At 46.7% G+C, this 21,282-nt stretch overlaps 1 protein-coding gene across 1 annotated transcript in view; it reads right to left on the bottom strand.

The window, feature by feature from the left end:
• The window catches only part of PLCB1 (phospholipase C beta 1), an 825,411-nt gene that overhangs the window by 234,106 nt on the left and 570,023 nt on the right, over nucleotides 1-21,282 (bottom strand). The window contains exon 11 of the mRNA XM_040351701.1: nucleotides 7,563-7,720. Coding sequence (XP_040207635.1) covers nucleotides 7,563-7,720 — 158 coding nt within the window. The remainder of the gene's footprint in view (nucleotides 1-7,562; nucleotides 7,721-21,282) is intronic.

Genomic DNA, 21,282 nt, shown 5'->3' with positions numbered 1-21,282 from the left:
ACATGATGGCTGATGCATGAACCCTTGGACATGATGGCTAATGCATGAACCCTTATACATGATGGCTGATGCATGAACCCTTATACATGATGGCTGATGCATGAACCCTTGGACATGATGGCTGATGCATGAACCCTTGGACGTTATGGCTGATGCATGAACCCTTGGACGTTATGGCTGATGCATGAACCCTTAGACATGATGGCTGATGCATGAACCCTTGGACATGATGGCTGATGCATGAACCCTTGGACATGATGGCTGATGCATGAACTCTTGGACATGATGGCTGATGCATGAACCCTTTATACATGATGGCTGATGCATGAACCCTTGGACATGATGGCTGATGCATGAACCCTAAGGCCCCATACACACCATAGAATCTATCCGCAGATAAATCCCATCAAATGGGTTTCAGCGGATAGATTCTATGGTGTGTACACTCCGGCGGATATTTATCCTCGGATAAATCTCCCCTGGGATGGATTTCCAGCAGATGAATATTTGCTGACATGCTCAACAAATCCATCTGCTGAAGTCCATCCCAAAGGATGGATCCGCTCGTCTGTACAGACTCACCGGATCCATCCGTCCAAAGGGATTCCCCGCACGCGTCGTAATGATTTGACGCATGCGTGGAATTCCTTATATGACAGCGTCGCGCCCGTCGCCGCGTCATAATCGCGGCGACGGCGCGACACGTCATCGCCAGAGGATTTCGGCGCGGATTTCAATGCGATGGTGTGTACACGCCATCGCATAGAAATCTACTGAAATCCTCGAGAGGATTTATCCGCGGATACTGTCCGCTGGACCGTATCCGCGGATAAATCCTCTCGTGTGTATGGGGCCTTAGACATGATGGCTGATGCATGAACCCTTGGATATGATGGCTGATGCATGAACCCTTGGATATGATTGCTAATGCATGAACCCTTGGACACGATGGCTGATGCATGAACCCTTAGACATGATGACTGATGCATGAACCCTTGGATATGATTGCTAATGCATAAACCCTTGTATATGATGGCTGATGCATGAACCCTTGGATATTATTGCTAATGCATGAACCCTTGGACATGATGACTGATGCATGAACCCTTGGACATGATGGGTGATGCATGAACCCTTGGACATGATGGCTGATGCATGAACCCTTGGACATGATGGCTGATGCATGAACCCTAACACAATGGCTGATGCATGAACCCTTGGACATGATGGCTGATGCATGAACCCTTGGATATGATGGCTGATGCATGAACCCTTGGACATGATGGCTGATGCATGAACCCTTAGACATGATGGCTAATGCATGAACCCATGGACATGATGGCTAATGCATGAACCCTTGGACATGATGGCTGAAGTTTCTGTGCTGAGAGCACACTCCCAGCACAGTGACTGAGCTGTCAAGGATGCCTCTGATTATGTTTGAGAGCCAATGGGATTTGCTCCCAATCATGTGACCACCGTGATTTCCAATCGCAGTGATTGAGAAATCCTCTCCACCTCCCGACATTAGGGCCCAGGTAAAGGGGCTGCTGGGAGGGGTTAAATTATAGCTTTAGGAAAGAAATATTAAAAATAGACCATCAAAAAAGACAAATGTTGTATGAATCAACCAACATAATACAGAGTAAAAGAAGGATCTCTCAATCATCTCTAATAAAGGCACTAGGCACTGCTTATTCCTCCTGGACAGAGTTTAATAAGTGACACAAGTAGAAGTGTGCATGACCAATCAGTCAATCTCTGGTCTGCTTCCTAAGATTCCAATTACTTCTGAATTTGAAAGCAAGCAGATGAAGTTTAAAATTCACATAATCTTGTTCCGTATTAGCGACTGATGTCCTCTCGCTGGTTTCAGGAGGTATTAATTTTTTTAGTGTTCTGCTATACCAAAAATCTTCTGCTTCCCACAGCTTCAGCGACACAAGTCACTACAAACTGTGATTCAGAGCTTTTTGAAATGCATCTGTAAAGCTTGATTTTATTTCTAAAGTCGTCTGATGATTCAGGGATGTTAACTCAATTTCCTCTGCTGCCTGTTGTGCACTTGGGACCTCCGATGGCCAGATCCTATTACCGGCCCTGCAGCCCCAAAGCGTCTAATGCCCCGTACACACGATCGGAATCTCCGATGGAAAAAGTCTGACGGACTTACCCCCTCTTACAGATAGCTAAAAAGATCAATGGTGTGAGTGGGAACTTATCTGAGAAGCAGAAAGTGCTCATTGCTCAAGGAACTCCGAGCAACCTCTGGAGGAACCCTAGGGTTCAATGGAACACTGGTTGAGAAACCACTGGCTCTGCAATAGTATACCTCCCAACAAGCGCGGATTCTGCGGGATTTTCCCGCACTCACTGCATATTCCCGCAGTCCCGCAAAAGGGTTAAATTTCCCGCACTGATGATCCGAGCTCAAGAACTGCAAGCAACCCCCCCCCCCCCCGCTCAGGCGAGCAGAGCTGAATGGGCAGTACTGAAGGAGGAGGCGGGTGGAGCTGAAGGAGAAGGCGGGCAGAGCTGAAGGAGGAGCCGGGCGGAGCTGAATGGGCAGTACTGAAGTACTGAAGAAGGAGGTGGGCGGAGCTGAAGGAGAAGGCGGGTGGAGCTGAAGGAGGAGGCGGGTGGAGCTGAAGGAGAAGGCGGGCGGAGCTGAAGGAGGAGGCGGGCGGAACTGAATGGGCAGTACTGCTAGAGGAGGAACCATAGCGGCGCGACGATGACTGATTGTGTCCACAGGTGAGAGGCATCCACCCTCTCCGCTCAACAACTGTCCCGCAGTGGACTTTTTAAATGTTGGGAGGTATGCGATAGGGAGCGCTGCTTGGTCTTCAAAAAACAATGGATCCCAGTGCAAGAAGAAACCCAAGTAGCAGCGCGGTATCCTGGCCTAGGCCAACAAGCCCCAGGCCTAGGGCAGCACTTTGCGGGGGGGGGCAGCACGGAAAGAGTCCCCACCGGCTTGCGCTTCACTGTTAGTGTAGCGCTAGTCTTATGGGGCGGACTGGGCTGAGAGTCAAATGAGTCTAAAGCGGCCGCACTGCTTCCAGTATATGCGGGTGGTTGGCATTCCGATTCCGCAACTGTGGGGGGGGGGGGGGGAGCCGCTGCTTGTAATTTTGACTGTCCTATCATCCTGGACCACAAACCTTCCTCACTGTGCTATATGTTTTATGCTGCACCATTGGCATGGTTATAGTTTCTTAGGCTGGATTCACACCTATGCAGTTTTAGTGCTTTTTGAATTTTTCGGATTTGCACTACAGTTCATGGTTTTCTATGGAACACATTCTGTAGTGCAAATCTGCAAAATGCAAAAACCCCTAAAACTGCCTAGGTGTGAATCCAGCCTTAGTCCTCTCCATAAAATGATCATCATTTTGTGCTTAAAGTAGAACTATAGGCAACAACTTTTTTTTTTAATCATTTTGGATAGAGTAAGGCTGGATTCACACCTATGCAGTTTTAGTGCTTTTAGCATTTTGCAGATTTGCACTACAGAACATGTTCCAAAGGAAACCATGTTAAATGGACTGTAGTGCAAATCTGCAAAATGCAAAAAGCACCAAAAATGCATAGGTGTGAATCCAGCCTAAGAGAGGGTTATAGCCCCTTTCAGTTATTTTTTTTTTTACCATCCCTGTCTCATTGCAGAGATTTCCCTTCACTTCCTGCCCCATAGCCAAACAGGAAGTGAGAGGAAATTATGCAAATTAAGGGAATCCTTTGCGCCCCCCCCCCCCCAGGCCCTCAGAACTAGTGTCCCCACTCCAAAATTTCAGGGTGGGTCTTAAAAAGAAAGGGGTGTGGCCTTGACAGGAAGGGATGGGTCATATTTAAATTAGGGGGTGCATGAGTTTAGTCAGGCCTAGGGCAGCACAAAACCTAAATACACTACTGCCAAGTAGTTCAGAATACTGGTACAAGTGTAAAAAAAGCAAATGGTAAGCCTGGCTGGTCAACAGCAAGAGAGTGTTGCGGTTTTTTACTTTCTCTCAAATATTCTCAATATCCAAAATGCCATATATTACAAAGGTTCACATGCCATATATTACAAAGGTTCACATGTGAGCACTCAGACACCTGTAGCTCAAAGCTCGAAGTGCCAAAAGCTATCTGTGCTACTTTTGAGGCGTTTTTTTTAGGCTCAAATCAAGTGATCTAGAGCGTTTTTTCAGGTGTATTTTAGGCAATTGTGAGCCTGTAAGAACTGGTCTCTTCCCCCTAATGCTTTCCATGGACTTTAATGAGAACTCAAGTTCATCTAAACCTGGAAGCTAGCAGTCATTGCTGGGCCAAGATTATCCACCCTAGAGCTGACGAAACACAAAGGGGCGAGGATACTTGTGACATCATTAACCTAATGTGGTCAGTCACATGACTCTATTAGAGCATCATCATTGACCTAATATGGCCATATTAGGTCAACCATGTCACGAACCACCCCCTACCCTTCAGATACATTTAGCTGTGGGGCAGGGGATCTCAGCTCATTGGCCCAGCAATGACAACTAACTAGCAGGTTTGGACCGAACCCAAGCTCATCCTTAGTTAAAGCGGGGGTTCACCCTTAGAGGGCACTTTTTCCCCTTAGATTCCTGCTCGTTTTCTCTAGGGGAATCGGCTATTTGTTTTAAAATATGTGCAGTACTTACCCGTTTACGAGATGCATCCTCTCCGTCGCTTCCGGGTATGGGCTGCGGGAATGGGCGTTCCTTCTTGATTGACAGTCTTCCGAGAGGCTTCCGACGGTCGCATCCATCGCGTCACGATTTTCCGAAAGAAGCCGAACGTCGGTGCGCAGGCGCAGTATAGAGCCGCACCGACGTTCGGCTTCTTTCGGCTACGAGTGACGCGATGGATGCGACCGTCGGAAGCCTCTCGGAAGACTGTCAATCAAGAAGGAACGCCCGCTCCCGAAGACCCATACCCGGAAGCGACGGAAGAAGATGCATCTCGAAAACGGGTAAGTACTGCTCATATTTTAATACAAATAGCCAATTCCCCTAGACCGAACGAGCAGGAATCTAAGGGGAGAAAAAAAAAATTTAATAAATGGGTGAACTCCCGCTTTAACGCCTAAAACTGTGCCTTCACACTTCACTTATTTAACCACCACTTATCTCCTAGTCTATACCTTAAAGGGGTTGTAAAGGTAAATGTTTTTTCACCTTAACGCATCCTATGCATTAAGGTGAAAAAAAATATCCAACGGTACCGCCCCCCCCCCCCCCCACCCGAACCCCTGTTTTATTTACCTCACCCCTCGAAAGTCCCACGCGCGTCCCCGTGATCTTCTTCGGTTCCCAGCCTGCCCGTTGATTGGCTAGGCTGGACGGATTGATATCAGCGCAGCCATTGGCTGGCGCTGCTGTCAATCACATCCGATGACGCGGCCGGTCGGGGGGCGGGGCCGAGTGATACAGTCGGCGGCTATGCCCGCCGCTGTATCACGGGAGCGCGCCCACAAAATCTTTTCAAAATGCAAGCTCACTCGCATGAAGGTGGAAAGCTCTTGCGAGGAGGAGCCGAGACAGCCGCTGAGGGACCCCAGAAGACAGGGTTCGGGGACACTCTGTGCAAAACGAGCTGCATAGTGGAGGTAAGTATAACATGTTTGTTATTTTACAAAAAAAAATTGTTTTACTTTAGTGTTCTTTTAATGCTTAACCTTTATCTGAACATTTAACCCTTACCCTAATACCTAACCCCTGACCCCTACCCTAAGGAAAACCTCTAAACTGGTACCCGAGTAGGCAACATAACTCCTAAAAACCTAACCCTAGAACTGAAATGAATCCAACTCAATCCTTGAACCAAACATCAACCTAAAATAGCTTCTAAAATAGAATACCCACATCTGTATACTCTGTCCTGCTGAGCGCCATCACACTCAAGCCTCAGGCTTTTGCCTATAGTTCTGTGCTCTGCACTGAGCTATCAGCAGAAAATGCTATCGACTGAATTACAGTACAGCTTGGATTAGGATGAAGTTTTAGATTTAGCACAGAGGGTTAGGGTTTGGTGCACAGCTCATGTTGGTTCACTTCCATCGTCAGCAGGGCAAGTGTCCACTTAACTCGAAAGGTTGCCTATGAAATGACACCCTTCTGCTGGGTGACGCTACCTCTTCTTTTCAGGAAGTGATGTAAGTCTTTACTGTTTCTGGCAGCCATTTGGAGCCTCTTATTTAACTAGTTAAAGGTGGTGCTGCTTCCCCTAGATTGTGGCTTATCTTCTAGTGAGGTTTCAAGACAAAACACAGGTATGGCGAAAACGTTCTCTTTTTCTGATGGGGAGGGTAAATTTGCCAAAAATAATCTTAATGCCGCAATTACCGTGTTTCCCCAAAGTAAGACCTACCCCGAAAATAAGGCCTACTGTGATTTTCGAGGAGGGCTGCAATATAAGCCCCAGTTTGGAAGGTTTGTGTTGTGTGGTCTAGACTGTGTATGTATTTGTGCTGAATACCTTTGTTGCGGCGCTACTCAGCTGATCCCCTGCTGCTCTCCTCCTCTTCTGCCAGCTGTCAGTGGGGGATCTCAGGCCCCCTCTCTCTGCAGTGCACGGAGCAATAAAAGACCATTCAGGTGGTATATGGAAGCACCGAGCGGCGCTCAGCGCATTCCCCACTGCTCTCCTTCTGCCAGCTGTCAGCGGGGGATCTCGGGTCCCCCTCACTCTGCAGTGCTCGGAGCATGGAAGACTGATCAGGCGGGTCACGGAAGCGCCGAGGAAGGCACTGCCGAAAGGTACGGTGAACAATTTACATTGTATAGGGCTGTAATGCAGTGCATTTTATAATTGTACTGACATTTAAGTCCCTTCGACTGTCCACTGGGGATTTCTGACATGCAGGGAGGTCAGAGAAGACAGCACATGACAAGCCCTAGTCCGAAAATAAGCCCTACTGGGTCTTTTATTTAAACAATTTATATACGACCCGGGCTTATTTTCGGGGAAACACAGTACTTTACTTTCTTCATAATTCATCAATTATTATCCCACCAAGAATAGTTAGAGCCATCACCACACTATTTAGGGAACTATTATGGATGCAGCAACCACCTCGATTGGGAGCAGCTACAGTGCTCAAAAGATTCAAGTGGGATAATCCTATCAAACCCTTAGATTAAAAAAAAAAAAAAAAAGGTTGTTGACCGAATAGGCCATATTAGGTCAGCCATGTTACAAGTCAGACCCCCTCCCTTTCAGACAAACCTTTACCCGAACATTTACCAAACCCTTGGATCAAAATCTTTGGATTAAAAAACAAAACAAAAAAGGTTGCCTTTAATGATCCAGTGAACTTTGATTTTCATATGTGAAATATATAATGATCATCCAAATCCCGATTCTGTTATTGTGAGTATAATGTAGTATAGTAGTAGTATGTAGTATAATGTCCCTGTTTATGAACTTGTTCATTCTTCAAAGGTCGTGGATCCTATACATAATGTTGGAAAGTATAGCTTGTCCAGATCACGGATGAGCTAATAAAGCATTACGCAAACTGGTATAATAATAACAATGACAAAGTGTTATACCTTAAATAATATTTCAGTAGTCATGGTAAAGCCATGAGTAATGACCGGCTCCTCGTCTGCGGTTCTGCCTTTCCAGCAGTCCAGTTCAACACAGCGGCAACCAGCCAGAAGCACTTGACGATACATCTCTACTGAGGAGTTCCCAGCCAGCTGCCCCGCTGAAACACATTAAGAAAAATACAGAATATTAATGACAATAATAACTACATTGTTTTTAGAAAACATAGTCATGCTGGTAGGTTAATTAGCACATATCTAAATTGGCTTTAGTACATGCATATGAGATGGGGTCTTTAGATTGGAAGCCCCTTGGGGGCAGGGATGTGACGGGAGGGCCAGTGGAACCCAGAATCCCTTGGAAAGGTTGGGAAACCTTTGTTTCAGCTCCCCATGCATCTCTTATGTGTAAGTTACCCTGTGCCATCCTGGCACAGGGTGACTGAGAAAATATGTCTTGGATTACTTAAACTGGGACAGTCATATTTACCCACAATTTCTCCCGGGATATATATAAAGACTATTCTTGGTTTGTTTGATTCTGAACTCAACATGTTAGTTGAGACAGCTGATCACATTGGCCTCTGTACAATGTAGGAGACTTGCCGACTCCAACTGGAGCTCCTACTATTGTGAGAAGGTGTCCTGTGTATATACTTTTGATAATGTATCATCTACTGTGTGAAGCTCGGTTACAAGTTTGACCTGTAGTGAAATCCTGATTAATCATAACAATGCCCAGGAGGGCACGGAGTCACATCGGCTGCTTTAAGGGATTCGTTAATTAGCTCATGTTAATTAGGTTTCTGGTTACAGGTGTATTGTTAGGCCTCGTACACACGATAGGATAGCCAGAGGACACCAGTCTGAAGGACCATTTTCATCGGTCAAAACCGATCGTGTGTGGGCCCCATAGGTTATTTAACCTTTGTTTAAAAAAATAGGAACTTGCTTTAAAATTTAACCAATGGACGCCTAACCGATAGGTCAAAACCGATCGTTAGTATGCAAAAGCATTGGTTAAAAACCCATGCATGCTCAGAATCAAGTCGATGCATGCTTGGAAGCATTGAACTTTGTTTTTTTCAGCACGTCGTTGTGTTTTACGTCACCGCATTCTGACACGATCAGTTATTTAACCTATGGTGTGTAGGCGTGACGGACCATCCGTCAGCTTCATCGGTTAACCTAAGACAACGGTCCTTTAGACCGTTGTCCTCTGGCTATCCTATCGTGTACGAGGCCTTAGAGTAATATGAGCAGGAGGGGGGAACCTCCTCTTTAACTGTATTGTTGTTCCAATAAACAGTTCATGTTCAGCAAACAAATGAGTATTGTCTTGTTTTGTGGTTGTTAGCGGTTGGAATATCTGATATCTATATTCAGACTGGGAGGAAGTGGTATATGACGAAAGCACTCAAGTGGAGTGTGGGACATTAATGTAAAATGACCGATAAAAAAAACCTACTTACACATCTGAGACTACCTGTCCTTTTTTAATATTAAAATTGTATTTATTTTTTACATATAACATGTAAAATTTATAACATTGTGCATAATGGGTTCCATCTAGATACAAACTTCACTTTTCAGGTAATGTTAATGTAGCAGTACCCCCATTGGCTCTCCTGATTTTAACTGGTTCTTTCCAGAGGCTACCAATCACACAGGCAACAGTCCATTCACTCTAGCTCCATTAAACGGTCTTGGGGATATTTTTGTTATATTTATTTATTGCTTATAGAATCTGTAACTGCAGAGGCGTTAAAGGCCATGCTTCACTAGGCTAAACTTCTTTGAACAGTCTTTAAGCCACAAACAATGGGGATGTCAGGAGCATCTAGCCATCTAGCACTTCTGCTCCTTGTAGCAGACGCTCCTCACGCTGTCCATTTCCATAGTGCGTTCCTCGCTGGAACGCATTACTGCGACCACGTGATGACGTCATTGCCTGGCGCCGCATGCGTTTCACCGTGGAACGCGGAAGTGCGCCGCGAACCGGCGGTTTCCTTAAATTCAGTGTTTATGCACTGCACCTGTCACCTGCCTATAAAGGCATTCACAGGCCATAGACACCTTGTTCTATTACTGTCAGCCGTAGCTCGGCCATGCTACATACAATGGTGCCATCGTTCCCCATGCTGAAACTTTGACCAGCCTGAAACTCCTGCATCAATGCTACTACATTTGCTGCAATAGACTGTCGATGCCGGGGACAACCTTTGAGACCTTCCTTGCTGACACCCTAGCATCACTAGACTCGGGCTGCTCCAGACCCCGGATTATTTATGTTCCCCTCCAGTCACCTACTGGACACACCGCTCCAGGGATTGGCAGAAGCACACTTAATCTTCATGCAGCCTATTTGACTTTCCAGCCCTCTATGTTCTGGAAGCCTCCAGAATGCAGGGGGAAACAACCAACAATAGTTTTTTATGGGCTCCATCACCATTCCAAAAATACATTTCTGGTGCCTGCCTAATCCGAACGGGACCGGAAATTATTATCTACCAAGATTATGGAGAAACATTACCAGTACAAAATAGCGCTATAAAACAAAACTGCATGGCAAAAGATAAAACAATAGTGATGCCATACAATATTTAAAGGGTAGTTGTGCCAACTATTACATTCACAAAATATCAGACCTATGGTTTTATGTCATAATCAAATCCCAGTGCTGGTCCAGCTAGTTTATCATGAATTACAGGTCGATAGAAGCAGTATATGTTTGCAAAAACATTTTCATCTATGTGTAAAGTCTGTAGAATACGTTTCTCAACCAGTAAGCTCTGGTGTTTGACGGCACTCCTGAGGACAACTTAGCACATGTACGCAGCATCATGAAAGTAGACTTTTTTCACAGCACTGCATATATGTTTGTGCTTGGAAGGTATTCAATTGCACCCATCGGCGTAGAGACAAAGTTACATAGTTACATAGTTAGTCAGGCTGAAAAAAGACACAAGTCCATCCAGTTCAACCACAAAAAATAAACAAACAAAATAAAAAACACAGTACAATCCTATACACCCAACTTCATACCCACAGTTGATCCAGAGGAAGGCAAAAAACCCCAGCAGAGCATGATCCAATTTGCTACAGCAGGGAAAAAAATTCCTTCCTGATCCCCCGAGAGGCAATCGGATTTACCCCGGATCAACTTTACCTACAAATCTTAGTACTCAGTTATTTTATGTACATTAAGGAAAGTATCCAGGCCTTTCTTAAAGCAATCTACTGAGCTGGCCAGAACCACCTCTGGAGGGAGTCTGTTCCACATTTTCACAGCTCTTACTGTGAAGAAACCTTTCCGTATTTGGAGGTGAAATCTCTTTTCCTCTAGACGTAAAGAGTGCCCCCTTGTCCTCAGTGTTGACCGTAAAGTGAATAACTCAACACCAAGTCCACTGTATGGACCTCTTATATACTTGTACATGTTGTCCCTAAGTTGTCCCTAACAGCTTCTGGTCTTAGAGCAGGGGTCTCAAACTGTCAACCCTCCAGCTGTTTGCGAAACTACAAGTCCCGTCATGCCTCTGCCTGTGGGAGTCATGCTTGTAACTGTCAGCCTTGCAATGCCTCATGGGATTTGTAGTTTCGCAACAACTGGAGGGCCGCCAGTTTGAGACCCCTGTCTTAGAATATCGACCAGAAGTCGTTTTCTGATCATGTGAGACCTATTTTTACCACACACCAACCCCCCAACCACTGGTGTAGAACCGCGATGCTGACCCCTCCCCCCCAATGCTCCAGGGGACCAGTGCGGCCTCCCGGTCACATTCCAGTACCCCCTCCCCCCTGAAAGGTGCCAAGTGTGGGACTAGAGGGGGGAAGGAAGCATATAAGCGGAACTTCCACTTTTGGGTAGAACTTCACGCTAAGTGATTTGGTAACCGTTTGCGAGCCACAATGAAATTAAATGGTTCAAAGTTTCGAATTTTACAATTTTGAATAGCATAAGGAACATTTCCCCACTGCAGCCGCTGAATGGTGGCAGGAGGGGGAGGAGGAGGATCCAGCTTTTAGCGGTTGCAGAAGGAAAATTGGGAGGATCAGTTTCTGTATATGTGGCCCCTACCGTCCCTCCTGTCCAATTTCCACTATACCAGTTGTACCAAGGGAGGGTTTTGAGCCAATTTCAGGGGGTGGCAACCAGAGCGTAGACCCAAAACAAACCAGCAGCTCCTCCGGGGGTAGTGCTACATATATAATGTACAATGTGTGTGTTTCTGTAATATAATTGCGGGGAAGAGATCTCCGACGGGTCACAGAACCGCAGAGCGGCGCTATAACAAAGGTATTTGGCACAATTATATTACAGAAACACACACATTGTACATTATATAATACTGTAATAGAGTGAATTATAGGATTTTACAAGAATTTTAACTCAGTTCACACTGGAGATTTCTGTCAGGCAGAGAGAGGGAGTGAAGACAGCACATTACATGGTAAGACCTACCCCGAAAATAAGCCCTACTGTGTCTTTTGTTGCCAAAATTAATATAAGACCCGGGCTTATTTTCAGGGAAACACGGTATCAAGGCGAATTCTAAACTACTCCTATTTCTATTTCCTATATTTGTTATTACATTTTTTTTCCTTTTGAATGAAAATTCTTAATAGACATAAAAAAAAAAAAAAAAAAAAATAATAATATCAGTTCCACTTTAATTTTTTTATTGGATGTGTAAACACAAAAAGACGGAACACGGATTCACAATAACTCATAAAATAGAAAACACCTGTTCCTATATTGATTGGGAGATAAACTTTTTTTTTTTTTTTTTTTAACGAGAGAGGGAGATTATTGTTTCCTATTGCAACATCATGTTTGTCATGGAGGCTGTACAATGATACTTTTTCCCCCGTGGAAAGCACCACTATTTTCCAGCACAGGCTAGACAATTTACAGAGTAACTCCACTTTTGTTGAGAAAAAGAACATTCCCCTCTGGGGTGACCTATGTACATTACAGCTTTCATTTGAATAGCTGTGTGTTCCCCGCCATGCCTCGTCATATATAGCCCCTCCCCCTTGTCCGGGCACGCAAGGGAGAAATATCAACAACCTGAGATATGCAGACGATACCACACTAATGGCAGAAAGTGAAGAAGAACTAAAGAGCCTATTAATGAAGGTGAAAGAGGAGAACGCAAAAGCTGGCCTGAAATTGAACATTAAAGTGGGGGTTCACCCAAAAATCAACTTTCTGTCACTAGATACAGCATACTGCTGACATCTGCAGTATGCTGGATTTTTTTTTTTTTTGTACTTATCATTTTAACGGTCTTTCTTCTCCGGCACCGAGCGGCGTATCCTTCCGGGTATAGGCGTTCCTAAATCAAGCGCAGTTGATTGACGGGCTTCAATAGCGCGTCACACCTTCCGAAAATAGCCGACGTGACTCTCGGGAATTTACGGCGCATGCGCAGTCAGCTCTACACGGCAGGCGCGGGCGCCGTATAGCGCCGTAAGCAGCCGAGAGTCACGTCGGCTATTTCCGGATGGCGTGACGCGCTATCCAAGCCCATCAATCAACTGCGCTTGATTTAGGAACGCCTACTCCCCGAAGGATTCCCCGCTCAGGGCCGGAGAAGAAATACGGCTAAAACGATAAGTACAAAAAATAAAATAAAAAATCCAGCATACTGCAGATGTCAGCAGTATGCTGGATCTAGTGACAGAAAGTTGATTTTTGGGTGAACCTCCGCTTTAAGAAAACTAAGATCATGGCAACCCGGTCCCATCACTCCTTGGCAAATAGAAGGAGAAGAAACGGAAACAGTCACAGATTTTATCTTCCTAGGCTCCAAGATCACAGCAGACGGTGACTGTAGCCATGTAATTAAAGCGGGGGTTCACCTGAATTTTTTTTTTAAAAGCCAGCAGCTACAAATACTGCAGCTGCTGACTTGAAAAAACATGCACGAGTCGCGCTGTGCAGTTCCCACTGATCCCCGCTGTGTTCTGGGAGCCGAGTGTTTCCCAGAACACAACACGGAGTGACGCGGAGGGGCTGGACTCCCGTGGGAGTCTATACCCGGAAGTGGTACAAATACCTGCTTTATACAGGTATCTGCGCCCCCTCCCCCCTGAAAGGTGTCAAATGTGACACCGGAGGGGGGGGAGGGTTTCCGAAAAGCGGAGGTTCACTTTTGGGTGAACCTCCGCTTTAAGAGCCTGCTTGCTTTATGGGAGGAAAGCAATGGCAAACCTAGACAACATTATAAAAAGCACAGACAAAGTGCTGTATAGTCAAAGCTATGGTATTCCCAGTAGTAACCTATGGCTGTGAAAGTTGGACCATAAGGAAGGCCGATCGCCGAAAAATTGATGCTTTTGAATTAGGGTGTTGGAGAAGACTCTTGAAAGTTCCTTGGACGGCAAGAAGATCAAACCAGTCAATCCTGAAAGAAATCAACCCTGAGTATTCACTGGAAGGACAGATTCTGAAGCTGAAACTCGAATACTTTTGGCCACCTAATGCGAAGAGAGGACTCATTGCAAAACACCCTGATGATTGGGAAACACGGAAGGAAAAAGGAGAAAAGGACGACAGATAACAAGATGGATAGGTAGCATCATCGTAACAATGAACATGAAGTTAAAGTGGTTGTAAACCTTCGTGTTTTTTCCCCTTAATGCGTCCAAACGGCTCGGCGGCTGTTCATTGGATAGATTAATAGCAGTGCAGCCATTGGCTCCTGCTGCTGTCAATCAAATCAATGATGCGGCGAGTCGGGGGGCAGGGCCAAGTTATACACTTGGTGGCCGCAAGGTAACGCCCTCGGGAGAACACTTCCAAGAGGGGGTTAGCTCTTGCGGGGATGAGCTGCGAGAGCCGCCGTGAGACCCCAGAAGAGAACGATCGGGGCCACTCTGTGCAAAACGAACTGCACAGTGGAGGCAAGTATGACATGTTTGTTTTTTTTGTTTTTTTTTAACTGAACCCATGCAACCCCTTTAAAGGGGGTTGTAAAGGTAAACATTTTTTTTCCTAAATAGCTTCCTATACCTTAGTGCAGTCCTCCTTCACTTACCTCATCCTTCCATTTTGCTTTTAAATGTCCTTATTTCTTCTGAGAAATCCTCACTTCCTGTTCTTCTGTCTGTAACTCCACACAGTAATGCGAGGCTTTCTCCCTGGTGTGGAGAAAGCCTCTTGAGGGGAGAGGGGGCGAGCAGGAGTGTTAGGACGCCCACTAACACACAGCTCCTTTCTCCATCTGCAAAGTAGAGAATGTCCTGACACTCCTGCTCGCCCCCTCCAAGAGCCTTTCTCCACACCAGGGAGAAAGCCTCGCATTACTGTGTGGAGTTACAGACAGAAGAACAGGAAGTGAGGATTTCTCAGAAGAAATAAGGACATTTAAAAGCAAAAGGGATGGATGAGGTAAGTGAAGGAGGACTGCACTAAGGTAAAGGAAGGTATTTAGGGATTTTTTTTTTTTAGCTTTACAACCCCTTTAAGCAAGCTCCAGGAGGCAGTGAAGGACAGCCTGGCGCGCTATGGTCCATTGGGCCACGAAGAATCGGACACGACGAAACAGCTAAACAACAACAAAAACCTTCAAAACACATTTGAAAGTTGTTGTTTTTTTAAGTACCGTATTTATCGGCGTATACCGCGCATTTTTTTGCCCTGAAAATCAGGGCAAAATCGTGGGTGCGCGGTATACGCCGATACCCGCTTTCCCGCGCCGAGTTTTGAATACTGCGCCGACATATACCGAGCGCAGTACACTCGGGTATAGTCGGCCAGTCTCGGCTCCTTCCGCGCTCACGTCCTGGACGTACAGCACGTCAACGCGGGTAGCCGAGGATTGCCGACAATACACGAGTGTACTGCTCTCTGTATATGTCGGCGCAGTATTCAAACTCGGCGCGGGAAACGAGCGGGGAGGACGCGAGGACGCCGGACCCGCCGAAGAGGACACCGGACCCGCCGCAGAAGGACACCCGAAGCCGCAGAAGGACACCCGAAGCCGCAGAAGGACGCCGGACCCGCCGAAGAGGACACCCAAAGCCGCAGAAGGACGCCGGACCCGACGAGGCTGCCGATGGACGCCGCGCAAGACACCAAAACTGTAAGTACCAAAAAAACTTTTTTTCCACAGGATTGGGGGCCACTTTAGGGGTGCGCGGTATACGCGGGAGCGCGTTATACCGCGATAAATACGGTATTACCTCATTCTATTAAATCTACGAAACTGGTGGCCTTGGTATATAAACAAGAATATAAAAGGAAATCTGTAAAAAATGTAGATCCCTGCTAATCTATGATCAGTGTGAACAGGGATGATCTTTTAAGAAGATGTAGGACATAAAATTAGATTGCAATTTTTTATTTTTTTAAGTCTGCTCATCTCTAGTAATCTTTTATATGAAGTGTACTTTATTTTAATGCCATAGAGGAAATATAAGCTGTAAATAAACATATAAGAAAAATAATGAAAAAGAAAAATTCTATCTGTGTCCGTCACAAAAATAAATTCACCAACACGGCTTCTGTTCTACGTCTTCAAACCGGATTACAGAAGCTGAATGGGTCTGCGCACATTTTTAATAAAGGTTTGCCGTGACCCGCGCAGAAATTTCCAGCTATAATTTCATCTCAGAGAACTATGTGGAAGAACGAAAAAAAAAAAAAAAGAAGATATTTCTGACAATATTAAAATGCATGTTTCACACCTATTCATTTCATGCAATTACATCCCAGCTGTCTCTGATTTGCCGGCTGCATGTAAAGCACGTTTCATGAATAACTTGGGAGCGCCCTGCCCAACATTCTGCGCTCCAGACAGACCAGAAACGGCATTTTACAATGTCAACGAGAAGAAGAGCAGATTACTCCATACACTGTCGGGTTCTGTTAGCTTGCTTGCTTAGGAAAATGAAGCATGTTCTGTGAAGTGATCCATATGGTAATTACTCTAAAGAGCCAAATCAGAAAGATTGGAGTCTAATAAAGAAGCATACATTTTAATGAACGTCGTCACGACTTCAACTGCTGGTCTGTTACTCAAAGGATGCATGGTAATGGTATGTGTTTTTTATTTTTACCCACTTAAGCCCCGGACCAATATGCAGCTAAAGGACCGGGCCACTTTTTGCGATTCGGCACATCGCCGATTTAACTGACGTGGCTCCCAAACAAAATTGACGTCCTTTTTTCCCCACAAATAGAGATTTCTTTTGGTGGTATTTGATCAACTCTGAGGTTTTTAGTTTTTGCGCTATAAACAAAAATAGAGCGATAATTTTGAAAGAAATTCCATATTTTTTACTTTTTGCGATAATAAATATCCCCAAAAAAGATCTAAAAAATATAGGGCCAGATTCACATAGAACTGCGGCGGCGTAACGTATCGTAGATACGTTACACCGCCGCAAGTTTTCATCGCAAGTGCCTGATTCACAAAGCACTTACGATGAAAACTACGCCGGCGGCCTCCGGCGCAAGGCGGGTCAATTCAAATGGGCGCGTGCCATTTAAATTAGGCGCGCTCCCGCGCCAGACCTACTACGCATGCTCCGTTTCCTAACTCCCGCCGTGCTTTGCGCGCCGTGACGTCATTTTTCGAACGGCGACGCGCGTAGCGTACTTCCGTATTCCCGGACGTGTTACGCAAACGACGTTAAATTTTAAATTTCGACGCGGGAACGACGGCCATACTTTAGACAGCAATACGATTGCTGACTAAAGTTAGGGCAGGTAAAATAACGACTAAAATTGCGACGGGAAACTTGACTACAGACGACGTAGCGAATGCGAAAATCCATCGGGGATCCGCCGTAACTGCTAATTTGCATACCCGACGCTGGTTTGCGACGCAAACTCCACCCAGCAGCGGCCGCGGTATTGCATCCTAAGATCCGACAGTGTAAAACAATTACACCTGTCGGATCTTCTGGCTATCTATGCGTAACTGATTCTATGAATCAGTCGCATAGATAGAAACAGAGATACGACGGCGTATCAGGAGAAACGCCGTCGTATCTCTTTGGTGAATCTGGCCCATATTTTGTCCTCAGTTTAGGCCGATACGTATTCTTCTACATATTTTTGGTGACAAAAAAAAAAAACGCAATAAGCAAACGCAAATTCATTGGTTTGCGCAAAAGTTATAGCGTCTACAAAATAGGGGATAGTTTTATAGCATTTTTATTAATATTTTTTTTTTACTAGTAATGGCGGCGATCTGCGATTTTTATTGTGACTGCGACATAATGGCGGACACATCGGACACGTTTGACACATTTTTGGGACCATTGTCATTTTTACAGCAATCAGTGCTATACAAATGCACTGGTTACTGTGAAAATTACACTGGCAGGGAAGGGGTTAACCACTAGGTGGCTCTGTAGGGGTAAAGTGTTCCCTAAGGAGTGATTCTTACTGTAGGGGGGTGTGGCTTGCTGTGACACGTCACTGATCGTGTTCCCGATGACAGGGAACACAATCAGTGACAGTGTCACTAGGCAGAACAGGGAGATGTTGTGTTTACACTAACATCTCCCCATTCTATCTCTCCGTGAGACAATCGCAGGTATGTCCGCGGCGATTGAGTCCGCGGGACCCACGGGCGCGCTCACAGAGATTCAACAACCGCTTCCTAAAAATTGTCTGAACGCATGGTTCAGACGGCCACCTTCTCCACCGCTCCTTCTGTGACTGACCGAAGCCTCAGCAACATGTTGTCCAGGACCAGGATTTTGTAACCTCCCAGTATCTGGGAACGCGTTGCACAGACCTTTCTGCAAAGCCTCCTGAAGATGTTTCATCTTCTGCTCCCTCTGTGCCGGCAAGATAAGGTCCGCAACCTTACCATTGTAACGTGGATCAAGGAGAGTTGCCAGCCAGTAATGATCCCTCTCCTTGATAGCACGAATACGAGGATCCTTCCGCAGGCTTTGCAGGATCAGGGAGGCCAAACAACGTAGGTTTGCTGAGGCATTCGGTGCGGAGTCCTCTGGGTCACTGAGGATGACATGATCCGCAGCCACCTCATCCCAGCCACATACAAGTCCATGGGTTCCTTGGGACTGGAATTGATCCCTTGAATACTGCTGCTGATGCTGAGTGCTAGGCTCCACCTCCATGCTGACACAATCATCCTCCTCCTCCTCATCCTCTTCCTGTGTGATAGGCGGGCAAGCAGGAACACTGTCTGGATAAAGGAGGCCTTGAGAGGTAAGGAAGTCCTCCTCTTCCTCCCTCTGTTCTGTCTCAAGAGCCCTGTCCATTATTCCATGCAGCGTGTGCTCCAACAGGTGAATAAGAGGGACAGTCTCACTGATGCATGCACTGTCAATGCTCACCATCCTCGTGGCCTCCTCAAATGGTGACAGGACAGTGCATGCATCCCTGATCATGGCCCACTGGCGTGGGGGGAAAAAACAAGCTCCCCTGACCCTATCCTGCTGCCATATTGGCACAGATACTCATTGATGGCCCTCTGCTGCGTGTACAGCCGCTGCAGCATGGCATTATATGACCGTCGGAAATGCACACAGACTTTCCTGGCCTTCTTCAGGACTACCTGTAAGCCCTGGTACCTGCCCAGGAACCGCTGCACCACCAAGTTAAGGACATGAGCAAAACAGGGCACATGGGTCAGTTGTCCCTGTCGCAGGGCAGAGAGGAGGTTGGTGCCATTGTCGCAAACCACCATTCCTGGCTTAAGCTGGCGTGGTGTCAACTACCTCTGAGCCTGCCCCTGCAGAGCTGACAGAACCTCTGGCTCAGTGTGGCTCCTGTCCCCCAAGCACACCAGCTCAAACACTGCATGGCATCTCTTTGCCTGCATTCCTGCTTAGCCCCTTGAACGCCTACAGAGCACCGCTGGTTCCGAGGACACATCAGCACAGGAAAAGGCCACAGAGGAAGAAGAAGAGGAGGGGGTGGAAGAGAGATGTGTGTCACAACCAGTAGTAGCATTTTGGAGGCGTGGTGGCGGAACAACCTCCAACACTACTGTATCCTGTCTTGCGTCCTTCCCAGCTGCCAGCAGAGTCACCCAATGCGCCATGAAAGATAGGTAACATCCCTGTCAATGCCTGCTGGACCATGAGTCAGCGGTAATATGCACCTTACCACTGACCGTCCTTTCCAGCGAGGCATGGACATTGCATTCCACATGCCGGTAGAGAGCCGGAATCGCCTTCCGTGAGAAAAAGTGGTGTTTGAGAACTTGCCACTGAGGTCCTGCACATTCCACAAACTCACGGAAGGGGCAGGATCTACTAACTGAAAAAGCAGCAGTTGAAGTGCTAGCAATTTAGCTAAGCTAGCATTCAACCGCTGGGCATGTGGATGGCTGGCAGAGAACTTCTTTCAGTGCTGCAGCAGCTGGGGCAGGGAAATTTGCCTGGTACAATCTGCCATTGGTGTACCAATAGTAGATTGCCCGTAAGTACTTGGCTGTGACACACCTAATCCTACACCTTCAGTCCTATCAGTGCAGGCTTCAGAGAGGACTGAGGGTATAGTGGGGTTGGAGATCCCAGCTGATGAGGAGCAAGGGGAGGTCCGCTTTGTTCTTTGGTGTGGATCTTTGAGGTACGCTTGCCAACGAACTGCATGGCAGGTTGACATATGTCTGGTCAAGCAGGTGGTGCCCAAGCGGGTGATGTTTTGGCCACGCGAGATACGCTTGAGACATATGTTTCAAATAGCAGAGGTTCAATCTGATGCACTCATCTCATAAAAGGCCCACACCAAAGAACTTTTGGAATAACGCTGAGACACAGCAGCGCCCTGCACATACGTACAGTAGCTCTGCGTTGTGATGCAGTCGGTGTGCTGCCCTTAAGCTGGCCCCTGGAGGGCATCCTGCCTCGTTGGAGATGTGCCTGTGCCTCCTCCTCCCTCCTATCAGGCACCCAAGTAGAGTCAGTGACCTCATCATCCCCTCCCTCCTCATCACTGTAGAAAACCTGGCAGCATGCTGCAGCTGGGGGAACATGACTGCCAGATTTCTGTCCTTCTTGGGCACCCCCTCTCTCTGGGCTCACGTTACTGCCTTCCTCTAGCTGTGTACTATCATCGGGGCCTTCAAAACGCTGCACATCCTCATGCAGCATGTACCCAACACTGTGGTCAAACAGTTTGGGGGACTCCTCAGGAGGACATAGTGGGGCTAGGGAAGGAGTGACTGATGTCATTGAGCAGAGGAAAGAGGCCGCCTTGGCAACTGCTTTGCCAGACAAAGTAGCCTGAGGCTGGGTGAGAGAGGATGAGGAGGATGAGGATGGCTTGGTCATCCACTCTACCAAGTCTTTGGCATGTTGCGGAAAAAAAGGACGAGCGTGTCCCACGGCCACATGCTGATGATGATGCACCTTGTCCACGACCAGCACTGTTGCCTCTAGACGCAGAGCCTGCTTGCCCCCTTTTATCAGCTCGTGACTCTCTGCCTCTCCTTGTTGTCCTTTCAGACAATTCTAATGGCCTGCACACTGCAGAGGACCATGTAGCTTTAGGTGCACACTGCAGAGGACACAGGCAGTACACACACCATGTAGCTTTAGGTGCAAACTGCAGGGGACACAGGCAGTACACACCACGTAGATTTAGGTGCAAACTGCAGAGGACACAGGCAGTACACACCACATAGCTTTAGGTGCAAACTGCAGAGGACACAGGCAGTACACACCACGTAGCTTTAGGTGCAAACTGCAGAGGACACGGGCAGTACACATCACGTAGCTTTAG

Source organism: Rana temporaria, chromosome 4 (genome assembly GCF_905171775.1).
Source record: "Rana temporaria chromosome 4, aRanTem1.1, whole genome shotgun sequence".
Lineage (NCBI taxonomy): Eukaryota > Metazoa > Chordata > Amphibia > Anura > Ranidae > Rana > Rana temporaria.
This window is presented reverse-complemented; position numbering and strand designations above follow the sequence as displayed.